We start from the raw sequence: 12,224 nt of genomic DNA, 5'->3' as shown, positions 1-12,224 counted from the left end.
TCCTCAGAAGCTGTCAGACGGACCCTTTTTTTGTTGTTGTAGAAAAAGTTTCGGGTCCTTACGACTCACCTTGAGGAAAACCTGCATCTGGCGTGCTTGCGTTTGCTGCAGCAGAAGCGGCTGCAGATGCTTGAGGATGGCCAGGCAGGCGTACACCTGGTAGTCGGCCCCCATCAGCGCGCAGATGCACACGTAGTGGCAGATCTCAGGCCAGTCCAGAAAGTTCCAGAAACACTGAGTCAGCCAGTGGATGCATATCTGTGTGTGAACATCAAAAGCCGTGAGAGCGTTTTGGTTCAGATTCATCAACGGAAAATATCGCGATTCATCATTGGAGGGAAAATTAGGGATGATTATCGGCGCCGATATTGGGCATTTTGATGGATATCAATATCAGCCTTTTTTCCAAATCTGATAAAAAGGTACCTGGGAACCTTCTGGACATTTTCTTTTTGACATTAAAACAAAGAAACGTATTTCCAGTTTCCATATAACTTTTTAAGACGCACTGATAACCTTGGGAGCTCTCTGAACTTTTAAAAATAAATTTAAAATGAACTATATTGTCTAAGATTGAAAAAAAAAAAAAAACTTCTACATTTTGAAAAGTCTGAAAAATTGTTCACTAAGCATTAATGGTGCAAGACATTACAACAAAGTCAAGATTGGCATTTGTATTAATTTTTTTTTTGATGCCATTATATTTTCCCCTTTTTTACTCAAAATGAATATCGACTTCCTTGACGACTAATAATCGTCATCGGCCATGAAAAAAACATATCGGTCTATCTCTAGTGACAATTTTCACTTTGGGGTGGACTCACTTTTGTTGCGCGCGTTGAGTCTTTTAGAGGGCACAACACAATTTGTACACCACTAACATCACACACGTGTCTAGAGCGTAATTTAAGGTTTTGCTGACTTGGAAACATTTGGAAAAAAGGAAGGAAGGAGCCTTGGCGGCGGTGTTGTTGTTGTTGTTGAATATTGAAGAGGGATTATGGGATGCGGAGACCAGCGGACGCGCGCTTGCTGTTTATTCCCGTCGTCGTCCACTCGCTCACTTCAAACCCTAAATACGACTTCAAACCCTAATTTTTAAGATTCATGGGGGCTTGGAGCTCACCTAACTCCAACCTTGTACACATCTAACTGCTACAAATCTCTTCCTCACGCCTCCTCAGGTGCGTGGGAGTGTTTGAAAAGCGTGGTAAGAGTCGAAGGCGGAGAGAGGCACCCGGGGAGCCTTGAAGAGCAGGAAGACGAGCTGAATGTTAAGTTGCCCGCTTTGGAGCCTGCGATGCTAAATTGTCACGGCGGAGGAGACGGCGGGAGAAAAAGGAGGAGGACTGAGGAGAAGGAGGGGAAAGCGGAGGAGGATTCATAAAGGGCGTGACCTGCGAAGGAGTGAAACCGGACATCCTGAAGGCGGCGCGCACCAGCGGAAGTTGGTCCTTCAGCAGCATCTCCACGTAGTGAGCCGAGCTCCAGTACAGCGGGGACATTCCCGACTCGGCCACTCCGGCAGGAAGGTCCACCTGCAGACACAGCGGCCAAAGTTGTATTTCACACCTGAGCAAATCGGTAAAAAGCCATAAAAAAACAAAAGTGACATTTAATCATCTGCCCGTTTCTTTGCTCACCGAGGCGTGTACGCTGGCCGGCCAAATGAGGGCAGAAGTGAGCAAGCAGGAAAGATTGCGCAACAGCCTCAGCGATCGCTGCCAGTCGCCATACGTCATCAGGAACACCGTCGACGTCAACCAATCGTGGCCGGGATATTCGTCCCGACCAATGACTGTCGTCCTGACTCAAGGAATAATATTATTACTATTATGATTGATTGTTGTTGTTGCAACCAATTCTTGTCATAGGAATGTAGAGTGCAAATAAATCAATGCGGTTGATTGCAAAGTAATTAAATTCCTGAAAAAAAAAACGCGAGATCATGCAAAGTGCTTCTTATGGAAGCCTAACTTTGGATTGAAATGATTATGCCAGTCGTCAGACTTCAGCTCACTTGAAACAATTCACGGTATCCAGTTTTGAGTGCTAATTTGAAACCCTAACCCAGGTTTGAATCTGTTCTTTGAAATTTGAACCATGCTTTGATTCCCTAACCCTTGTTTGAAACCCTAATTGAAATATCTGATCATTGCTTCAAATTTAATTTGATACCCGCCAAACCCAGTCTTGAAGTCCTAATTGGAAACTCAATCCCAGGGTTGAAACCCTACTTTAAAACTCGAACCCACAATTGAAACCCTAATTAGATTTTTGAAATGTTCTTGTTTGAAACCCTAACCACATCTTGAAAGCTTAACTTGTATTTGGAATTCTAACCCAAATTTGATACCTTACACCTTGTTAGAAACCCGAATTCTATCTTGAAAAACTTGCATTAAAACCCTAATTTTTGAAACCCTTACCATTGTGTCTGGAACTCCTAAATTGAAACAATAACCTTTTCTTGAAACCCTCATTTGAAACCAAAATCCTGTTTTGAAAGCCTAAACCTGGTTTGAAACAAACAAAAATGTGAAGCCTTACACCTCATTTGACTTCCTAATTTCAATCTCTAAAACTGCTGAAATTTTGGAAAGTCTAATCCTGTCTTGAAACCCAAATTTTTTGAAAACATAACCCTAAAGCCTGACTTAAAAAATTAAGCCTGAAAATATGACCCTAACTTCAAACACAACTTTGAATTAATTCCCTGAACCGCGCACAAACATTGCCTTCAAACCCTAATTTAGAACCCTACCACTTACCCTTTTATAATGGTATTCTCCAGACTGCGACACCGAAAAGATTTGCATGTGAGCGAAAGTCAATCTGGGGATCTCGGGGCTGTTTTTGTGCATTCTGATCATTTTTGACTGGCAAATAATATAATAAGGAGGACAAAAGTGGCGATTTGTTTGGCGAGGACGCCGGCGGCTGAGTGGCAAATAATAAACAGCTAAACAGCACTTTGGCTGTGACTGAGTGCCTCATCAATCTGCGATGCGCTGTCAACTTGCCACAGAATTCCAAATGATGCACGGCCCCCGTTGAAAGAAAAAAAAAAAGAAAAAAAAACTTTTTCATCTCAAATGCAACCACATCAAGGGAATCGGAAAGAAAAAAAAGAACCATAATAGGATGGCCTCTTTCCTTTTGGCTTCTTTGGGAATCTCAACGTCACTTACTATAAAACCGACTTTCAAAGCCTAATGGCAATTCTGAGTAGTTGAGTTTTAGTCGCTGCATCAAGGATACGCAGCGGCGAGGATATCGGAACCCTCCGCCGGGACAGGAAATTCTTGACGTGCTTCATGAGGAGCGTCAGGTGGCTCGCCACATCTTCTTGGTCCCGGAGCACTTTGAGGGAGAGGCCGTATCTGGAGGACAAAAAGCATGTACACTTAAAATATGTACATTTCAATGTGTGTAAAGAAAGTGGGAGGGGTCAAAATACTTTAAAAAAAAATTAAACATTTTATATGTTGCATTTTCACCTATCACCTATCAATAAATAGAAATAAAATAGAAATGACAAATTAGAATATGATCATCAAATTAATATATGACATATTAATACATTATAAAAAGTTATTATCTATTATTTTGTACAGTAGGTCAGATGTAAATACAAAAAAAAGACAAATATATAAATGTAACGAAAATACAAATAATAATAAAAATCAAAGCGTCAACATACCTCAGGCAGACGTCCATGCCGAGCATTTCCACAGGTGACAACGCCGCACCGTCCGCACTCGTCTCCTGTGCTGTTAGACAATTAAAAGAGACGAAGAGAGGAAAAACACTCCAGAGGCCGAGCAGCATAAAAAATATGTCACAATCTGTACGCTAACTGGCACCGGCAATAAATTTTAAAAAAAGGCCGACTCCTTCAGCGTTACAGATGTAATTGCGTGCAGGCGAGATGAAAAATGTCTTTGTGGTTTCTTGCCGGTGGGGAAAACATTTATTTTATTTTATTTTTTTTACTGTTACTGTTACAGGAAAAACACAAATTACAACATCATCGTTCACTCAGTATGATGGAAGACACACAGCAAAGATCGTTTAGATACACTTAACAATACTACTACTGTAATACGAACACTTGCTAACACAAGTCCTACTACAACCACTACTACTACTAATAGTATTACTGCTGCTACAACTACAGCTAGCTATAGCTAATGCTATCGCATAACCACAACTACAGCTACTACTACTACTACTATTATTACTTTTTAAGACTACTACACTTGTTAAGGCTACTTCTACTGTCACCATCTTTAGTACTGCTACTAACTAACTAACTAACTACCATCACCACTACTACTACTGCTACTAACTAACTAACTAACTAACTAACTACCATCACCACTACTACTACTACTACTACTACAACTCCTCCTGCTACTATTGACAATTCCGAGCTTACGTGGCAAAAGTCAAAATGGCGGTCTAATGCTGCATTCGAGGACAAGAGGAAGGTAGGAAGTCAGACTTTTTCCGACTTGAAACCAGGAAGTGTGCACGGGAATGCCCCTTTGAACTTGGAGATCCCCAACCGGCTTCAATCGGACGTCACTCAACAATCGAGACACACACCGTGAATGGCAAAACATCATTTAAACAATTCTAAACGTATTTATCTCTTTATTCATTACGACATTAATTGAGTTATTCAAAGTAACGTCACATAATCCAACGGGATTCGGACTGACTGAATTAACCAGAGCAAGAAACAATTGATCGTAATCAGCCATCTTTGTCGTTTACGTTTGCTTCAAACGCTTTGAAGTCGGAAGTGAGGCAATCCGAGTGGGTTCGATCCAACTTCCCACTTTCCTCGAATGCAGCATTATCTCGGTGAAAGGTAGCTCCATTTTGATTATTTTGATTTCAAAAGGTGATTGAATGCCGTTTGACTATTACAACAATCGGCCTGGTGTGTATGCTAATCACAGGCAAAAGCAATACAAATGCGTCCTTTGTTTTCAACGACAAATTAGCGAAGCCCCGATGTTTGGAAGTCTCAATAGCAAGCCATTTAAGAATTTATTTCATACGAGTATTATCCAGCTTAACTTATTCACTCGCAGCCATTTTCACTGAAGCAACCCCCTTCGCTCCTGGCCGTTTTCACTGGATTTTGACAGATTTTGCAAGGCCCACAGAATATTGTGTTCTATTGCTATAAAAACACGGAAACTTCCAAAAGAAAGATTAGAGTCTCTTCTTTCATCAGGGGGGGGAAAAAAAGTATATTTTTGTTTCCATTTTGCAGCAAGTTTTATCCTTATTCACAAATCTGTTTAGAATTGTGGGGAAATCAGCTCGTTTGCAACATGGTGGATCTCGTATACTCTGCTGCCGCCAGCTGGCCGTTTTTGTCATTACTACCATTGGTTCACCCGTTCTCTGCAGGTCAGAGGCTGCATCAAAGCCTTCTTTCTGTATGCTCTAGCAAAAAAAAAATATATATATATTATTTTTAAATTATATCAGGAATGGTGGTGCTGATTGAAGTGTGGCAAACCAGGATCGGAGTGTAGCCGACTTCCCGACCCATGCTGTTAAGACGCCATATAACAAGCTGCTGCGGGTGCTGCGGCCCATTTTCCAAAGAGAAGCGTCCGCCTGCGAGCACACGGCCGGCGAGGAGGGCTGACGTGACAGAGGTTAATGCTCGCCAAATGAGTCTGCTCTCGGCACACAATGAGAGCGCTTCGAGTAGGGCTGAGGCGCCGGGCTGACAGCCAAGACACGCGCGCGCACCAACACGCTCACGCACACACACACAGCCCCATTCGCTTCTTGATCTCCTAAGCTATTATTTGCAGGGATTTGATCATAATACGAATTTAGGCCCCGAGTGTGTATTTGTAAGCAGTTGTGTTGTTGACATACGAGCAGTTATTCAGCTATGGGGGGGGGGGGGGGCAGCTCAGCTCACTTGCATTCTGTGTTAGCATTAAGCTAGCAGAATTTTATTCGATAAATGTATACAGTATGGTTGATGATTTAAAATATATAGTGTTTCATTTTGTTTTGTGCGAGTTGTACTGTAAACTTTAACTGGGAGTGACAAAAACGCAGCTTAAAAGATCGCAAACTTGAACTCTTCTTTGGACATCTTCATATTCTTTTCGAGACAAGAACAGAATGCAGGCTGTTAATGCCACCACCAAGGTGCACTGAAAAAGGGAGGGGGCGGCCATTCGTTTATTAGACGGGTGGAAGATGACTGCATCAATTAGCCATGGTGTCGATATTCCGATAGGTCGCAGAATGCCGGATGCGCTCGTTTATTTCCTGCGACGACAACCTCCTGAGGTTCGCAATTAAAACGGGTCGTGGCTCCAAATTTCAAATGCATTTTTAAATCATTGATCATGTTATTTATGGGTGGTTTTACTTCTATTTACTCAAGTTAAATGATAGTTTATTATCTTATTATTGTATGTAACAGCCTATGTTTATATTTGTACCTACTTTATGCAAGTATTATTTAAGTTTGATGTTATTGGTGTCATTTAACAGCATTTTAAAATGTATTTTATGCTAATTGTTAAAAAATATTCAATTACAGTACTTTTTTCCCCTTAAATTTTAAGACTATTTGTTTGTTCATTAATGCATTTAAGACCCTTTTATTAAAACTTATTTTATGCAAAAAACATTTGGCAGGTTTATTAATATAAAGGGTCTCTTATTTAGATGTGAAAAATGTTTACGTAAATAGTTACGGACTTGTCAAGTAATTTATTAAGGGGCCCATTTATTTATAAATGTATTACTTGTATCACGTAAATATATGTTTATACTTATTTATTTGTACTGTTCCTTTTATGTAAATATTTATTTAGTCCATTTATTTTCATTTGCATTATTTTTTTTAATTGGTCATTGACTCGTCACTTTTTAAATTCTGTATTATTTAAATAATTTGTTCCATGACCTTTATACAAAAGAAAATTAAAAAAAAGAATTTATTACATTTTATGTGATTTTGTTTTATGACTTATTTGTGTGTATTTATTATTAATGTATGACTTATTTCATTTCACTGATGATTTAGTTGTTGTTCAATACAATGAGTTTAGATGCATGTGGACACTTTAATAATCAATATTTGTTCACATTTTAATTAATTTGAATAAACTCCCCTTTTATCATCTTATTGGCAAAAGCAGAATGGTCGCACCAGCTGGCATTAGGTGTACCTAATGAAGTGTCCACGAAAGAAACCCATTTCAGTCGTTCACCTCAGCTGCTATGAAAAAGATGTCCTCAGGTGCTTGATATCGTGAATTTAATTTGTGAATATTGTGCGGACGACTCGAGGAACGTGCAATTAGCACATAAGTGCCGTTGGGAAATGCAAGCGCGCAGGTTCGAGCTGGGAGATCCACTAATTAGCGCCGCTTCGTCCTCATCATCAGGTTGTTCAACCGCTGGCTAGTAAACAGTAACCTGCTGACAGCCTTAACTGGTTTCATACAAACATAAAAGTAAAATGTTTCACAGATCAACGTGTTTGGGTTTGTGTCATTTCCTTTCTACTTCTGTGCCCGCGTACTTTCCCTTTTTTTTTTTTTTCTTTAAAAAAAAAACTTGCCGGCTCACTGCTCCACACCTCTCAGATATGAAATCTCCTTTTTTTTTTTTTTTTTTTTTTTTTACCTCTAAGCCATGTATGTTGTCATCACACAACAGCATCAGCAGCAGCAGCAGGCAGTGAAAGAGCACAGGTGTCTGGAGAACAAAAACGCGTGCCGTGCCACGCTGCCCTTTAGCCACCTTTCTCACGTCCGACTTGTCAAGAAGAAGAGGAGGAGGAGGAGGAAGAAGAAGCAGCCGGCGTGTTGCCACGTCGCACTCACTGACCTTTGTTGTACTCGGGCGGCGAGAAGAAGCGCTCGGTGGAACATTTGGACAGATGGAACGCAACCTTCTCCAGAAGGTCAGCCAGCACTGCGCATGAAAACAAACACACGCCAGCGCGCGCGCACACAAATGAGACGAGGGCATAAAAGGCAACAAAATGGGGTGAGGCGTAATTTGTCATCATCTTTTGGACAAAGGTGTGTCCACTTTGAAAATAAACACCTCAAATGAAGGCAATCTTCAATAATTAAAAAAAATATGGTAGAAAAGCGAAATGTGAAATTTAAGACATTTTTGTAATCATTTCCACAGATTTATTATTTCATTATTCTTTTTTAATACGTTTGTTAAATTGTAAAGAGACTTTCTGGACACAGCTTCATTAAACACATACATAAAAGACTTTTCAGTAGGCCAAGTCCTCCTGATTTTCAATAAAAAAATGATTGAGTTATTTCCTATTATTTATTCTAAAGTTGATGAAAACTACTCTATTGTAATGTTGCCAATCTAATATGTGCAAATTTCACAATGCATTATGATGTATGAGATTTCCGTTGTGTGTGTGTGTGTGTGTGTGTGTGTGTGTGTGTGTGTGTGTGTGTGAGCAAAAACAATTTCAGTAGTATGTGTTAGTAGTGAATGTTTCAGTAGTGTACATAAACAAAAAAAACAGTGAGTATAAGAGCTATGTGTGAGCTAAGAGTTATGTGTGAGAGTATTTCAGTAGCATGTATGAGAGCATTTCAGAAAAGTGTTTATGCAAAAAAAAATAATCACTCAAGTGTATGAAAGCATTTCAGTACCTGGTGAGAGTGTTTCAGTAGTGTGTATGAGAGCATTTCAGTAGTGAATGTGAGCAAAGAATTTCACTAGTTTGAACAAAATTGTTTTGCTAGCGTGTGAGAGTATTTTAGTCATGTGTATGATAAATAAAAGTAGGCTCTGTATTGCGTTTCAGCATGGTGTGAATGAGAGTGTTTCAGTCGTGTTTGTGAGAATGTTTCAGTTGTGTTTAAGAGCATTTCTGGGGACAATTGGAACCAAAACAAATAAATCACTAGTGTGAATGAGAGTAATTCAGTACTGTGTGTGAGAGCAGTATAGTAGTTTATGTGAAGGGAAGAAAAATCAGTTGCCCAAGTGTGTGAGAGCATTTCTGTAGTATGTCTCAGTTTCAGTAGTAGATGTGTTTTCAGTCATGTGTGAGATCCTTTTAGTATTTAGTAAGTTAACAAAAAAAAAGTGTTGTGAGAGAGTTTCAGTACTGTGCGTGTGGGTGTTATAAAAAAAAAAATGTTGTGCTAAAGTTTCAGCAGTGCGTATGAGAGCATTTCAATACTGAGTGTGAAAGCGTTTTAGTAGTGTATGTGAGCGCAAACAATTTCAGTCCTGTGTGAGAGTGTATTGGTAATCCTAAATGATGTCCCTCGTACTTGTTATTGTTTAGTGCCAAAAAACAAAGTGCTAATCACCACACGGTGGCGTGTGGCAACAAACACAAGCGGGTGCAGGAAAGGGCTTAATTGATTGGCCATTATTGGTAAATGCTACAATTCCCCTCCAATGTGTTGTTCAACGGCGGCGTGCCAGCCAGCGCTTAATCGCGGCCCGAATAAAATCAAAGTGGGAAAAGCGGGTTATAAATCGCCATGGCGGCCGCCGTAAAAAGGAGAACGAGGAAGAGAGGTGAGGAGTATAGCGGGTGCGCTTATGAAAAGGCGACACACTTGACGCATCGGTTGACAGGAGGCCGCCTTCGCCGCGACTTGCTTTTTGTGGCTGCCGAGTCACGGTTACATTTGTCGGGAACGAGCGTGACATTTCAAAAAGGACCCACCGTGACTCCGTAATAGCTTCAAGTGCGTACGCGTGAATCACTTTTCGATCGATTTTTTTCAACACGTCGGTCCGTCAGTGCGAAGCGATTGATTTTGAATTGCAGTCTCTTAACCGCAGGTGTTGTTTACGTGATCACATTAGGCATCATTATTATTTTTTTTGCTCCGTTCAAATTCATCATCTTGCCTGTGACGCTCAAGCCGTGGCGACCGGCTGTCATAACCTTGCGGTAAAGTCGGCGGCACGTCTCCATCCAGCCGTCTTCCGTCTTTGCGGTTCGAGGCGACGTCAGGAAGTCAATCATCTCGGGTTCTGTGTAAATGAAAGGCGGTGACGCTCACAAGTTCACGCACCGGCACGAATCCCACAGGGAAATCTCACCCAGCGGGTTCTGTTGGGTTCCTGGTGGGTCCAACGTGTAGCAGGTGGATGGGGGCAATGACGAAAACATGGGCCAGGGATAAGGATCATCTCCCTGCACGGGATACACGGACACCAAACAAAACGAGGTTTTGAACTTTGGAATGGTTTGATGACACAAATGAATATAGTTCAGTCATTCCCAGGAAATCATCATGCAGACACAGAAATTTTTGAAAAGCCATAGTCCTCCACCTTCTCCTCAATGCATTGTCTTGGTTCTGATTCCGTTATTCCTCAACCTTGGTCTTGGTTTTTTACTCTGACGCTTCAGTCTTGGTCCTAACTTGGTCTCAAATCCTCAACGTCTTGTAAATGAATCGTTCTCACATTTCCTCGGTCTTGCAGGTCTTGACTCTGCACCTCAATCTTGGTCTTAACTTAGTCTCAAATACACAAGGCCTAATCGTGAATCTTTCTCTCATTTCCTCGGTCTTCATCTTGACTGTGCACCTCAATCTTGGTCTTAACTTAGTCTCAAATACTCAAGGCGCCTTATCGTGAATCTTTCTCACATTTCCACAGTCTTGGTCTTGACTCTGCAGCTCAGTCTTGGTCTTAACTTGGTTTCAACTCCTCAAAGCCTTATCGTGAATCACTCTCATGTTTCCTTGGTCTTGGTCTTGAGTCTGCACTTGAGACTTGGTCTTGACTTGGTCTCATCTCTTCAAGGCCGCGTTGTGAATCTTTCTCACATTTCATCGGCCTTGGCCTTGACTCTGCACCTCAGTCATGGTCTTGACTTGGTCTCAAATCCTCAATGTCTTCTCGTCAATCTTTTCTCACATTTCATCAGTCCTGGTCTTGTCTCTGCACCTCAGTGTTGGTCTTGACTTGGCCTCAACTCCTCAATGACTTGTTGTGAATCTCGGTCTTGGTCTTGACTCTTGACCCGGTCTAAAATGTCCTCTTTCATGGTGTTGAGTGGACCTCAACTCCCCGATGTCTCGGTCCTGACTCAATCTCACATTTATTCGGTCTTGGTTTTCAAGTGTACAATAAAAGTGACTTGCAGACAAGGCCATCAGCAAGGGAGTGATTGTTAAGCGTTCAAAGCGTTGGAAGTTTATCAAAGCAGAGTCGCTGCACATTTGCATGCCGTTCTTTCCCTTCATCTGCCTTTTTTGTATTCAGTGTTGCATTTATTTTTCTTGTTGTGAGCTGTTTTTTTTTCTTCTTTTTTTTTTCAAAAAAACTTCACACCAAAAATCGATGCTGATTTTCCAACAGGAGGCATAAACACAGAGAGCCGTGAAATTTGAAGCAAACACCCTCTTTAGAGAGCCGCACGCGCTCTCCTTCCTGTTGGAAATGTGTCATATCCTCTCTGTGACCTCCGCTTTAAATGAAACCCTGTTTTCTGTTCACTGAAACAAGACCTGAATAATTGATAACCAATCCCTAATCCTGCGAGGCTTCCAGCTTCAAACGTGCACTCAAGCGTTCTCGGTAATAAAAAGGGACATCGATGCCCGATACAATTGAGTAAATTTGAGCTTATGCTGTTAAGGCTGACCTGCTGCAAGGCCCGTGTGGGCAGTCTCCTCTCAGACGGGCCTCCAACAACGGTGATTCGGACCAACACATGGTTCCTCTCCACCGACACGTTGTCTAAGATGAAGGTCCTGAGAAGAGGACATATTGACCATAACAGTTTATTCCACAAGAGAATAGAAGGATAGGCATTTCCTCATTCGTGGTCTTGACTCGGGTCTACATTTTCATAGTCTTGGTCTTGACCTGGATCTACATTTTCATCATCTTGGTCTTGACTCGGGTCTACATTTTCATAGTCTTGGTCTTGACTCGGGTCTACATTTTCATAGTCTTGGTCTTGACTCGGGTCTACATTTTCATAGTCTTGGTCTTGACTCGGATCTACATTTTCATAGTCTTGGTCTTGACTCGGATCTACATTTTCATAGTCTTGGTCTTGACTCGGATCTACATTTTCATAGTCTTGGTCTTGACTTGGATCTACATTTTCATAGTCTTGGTCTTGACTCGGATCTACATTTTCATAGTCTTGGTCTTGACTCGGGTCTAGCAATTACTTAGTCTTGATTATG

The 12,224-nt window shown here is 41.2% G+C and overlaps 1 protein-coding gene across 3 annotated transcripts in view; it reads right to left on the bottom strand.

The window, feature by feature from the left end:
• Positions 1-12,224, bottom strand: part of tbc1d32 (TBC1 domain family, member 32) — a 70,195-nt gene that overhangs the window by 41,353 nt on the left and 16,618 nt on the right. Inside the window, exons 25-33 of one of the 3 annotated variants that reach the window (XM_086060768.1) lie at positions 11,672-11,780; positions 10,117-10,210; positions 9,922-10,047; positions 7,894-7,980; positions 3,704-3,773; positions 3,262-3,383; positions 1,644-1,798; positions 1,398-1,538; positions 70-258 (exon numbers count right to left, since the gene is read on the bottom strand). In XM_086060768.1, coding sequence (XP_085916894.1) covers positions 70-258; positions 1,398-1,538; positions 1,644-1,798; positions 3,262-3,383; positions 3,704-3,773; positions 7,894-7,980; positions 9,922-10,047; positions 10,117-10,210; positions 11,672-11,780 — 1,093 coding nt within the window. Of the gene's footprint in view, positions 1-69; positions 259-1,397; positions 1,539-1,643; positions 1,799-3,261; positions 3,384-3,703; positions 3,774-5,246; positions 7,762-7,893; positions 7,981-9,921; positions 10,048-10,116; positions 10,211-11,671; positions 11,781-12,224 lie in introns of those variants that run through there. The other 2 variants (XM_086060769.1, XM_086060770.1) reach the window with 2 other exon arrangements.

Source organism: Leptonotus elevatus, chromosome 18 (assembly GCF_054856555.1).
Source record: "Leptonotus elevatus isolate MCC_2025b chromosome 18, RoL_Lele_1.0, whole genome shotgun sequence".
Classification (NCBI taxonomy): Eukaryota; Metazoa; Chordata; class Actinopteri; order Syngnathiformes; family Syngnathidae; genus Leptonotus; species Leptonotus elevatus.
This window is presented reverse-complemented; position numbering and strand designations above follow the sequence as displayed.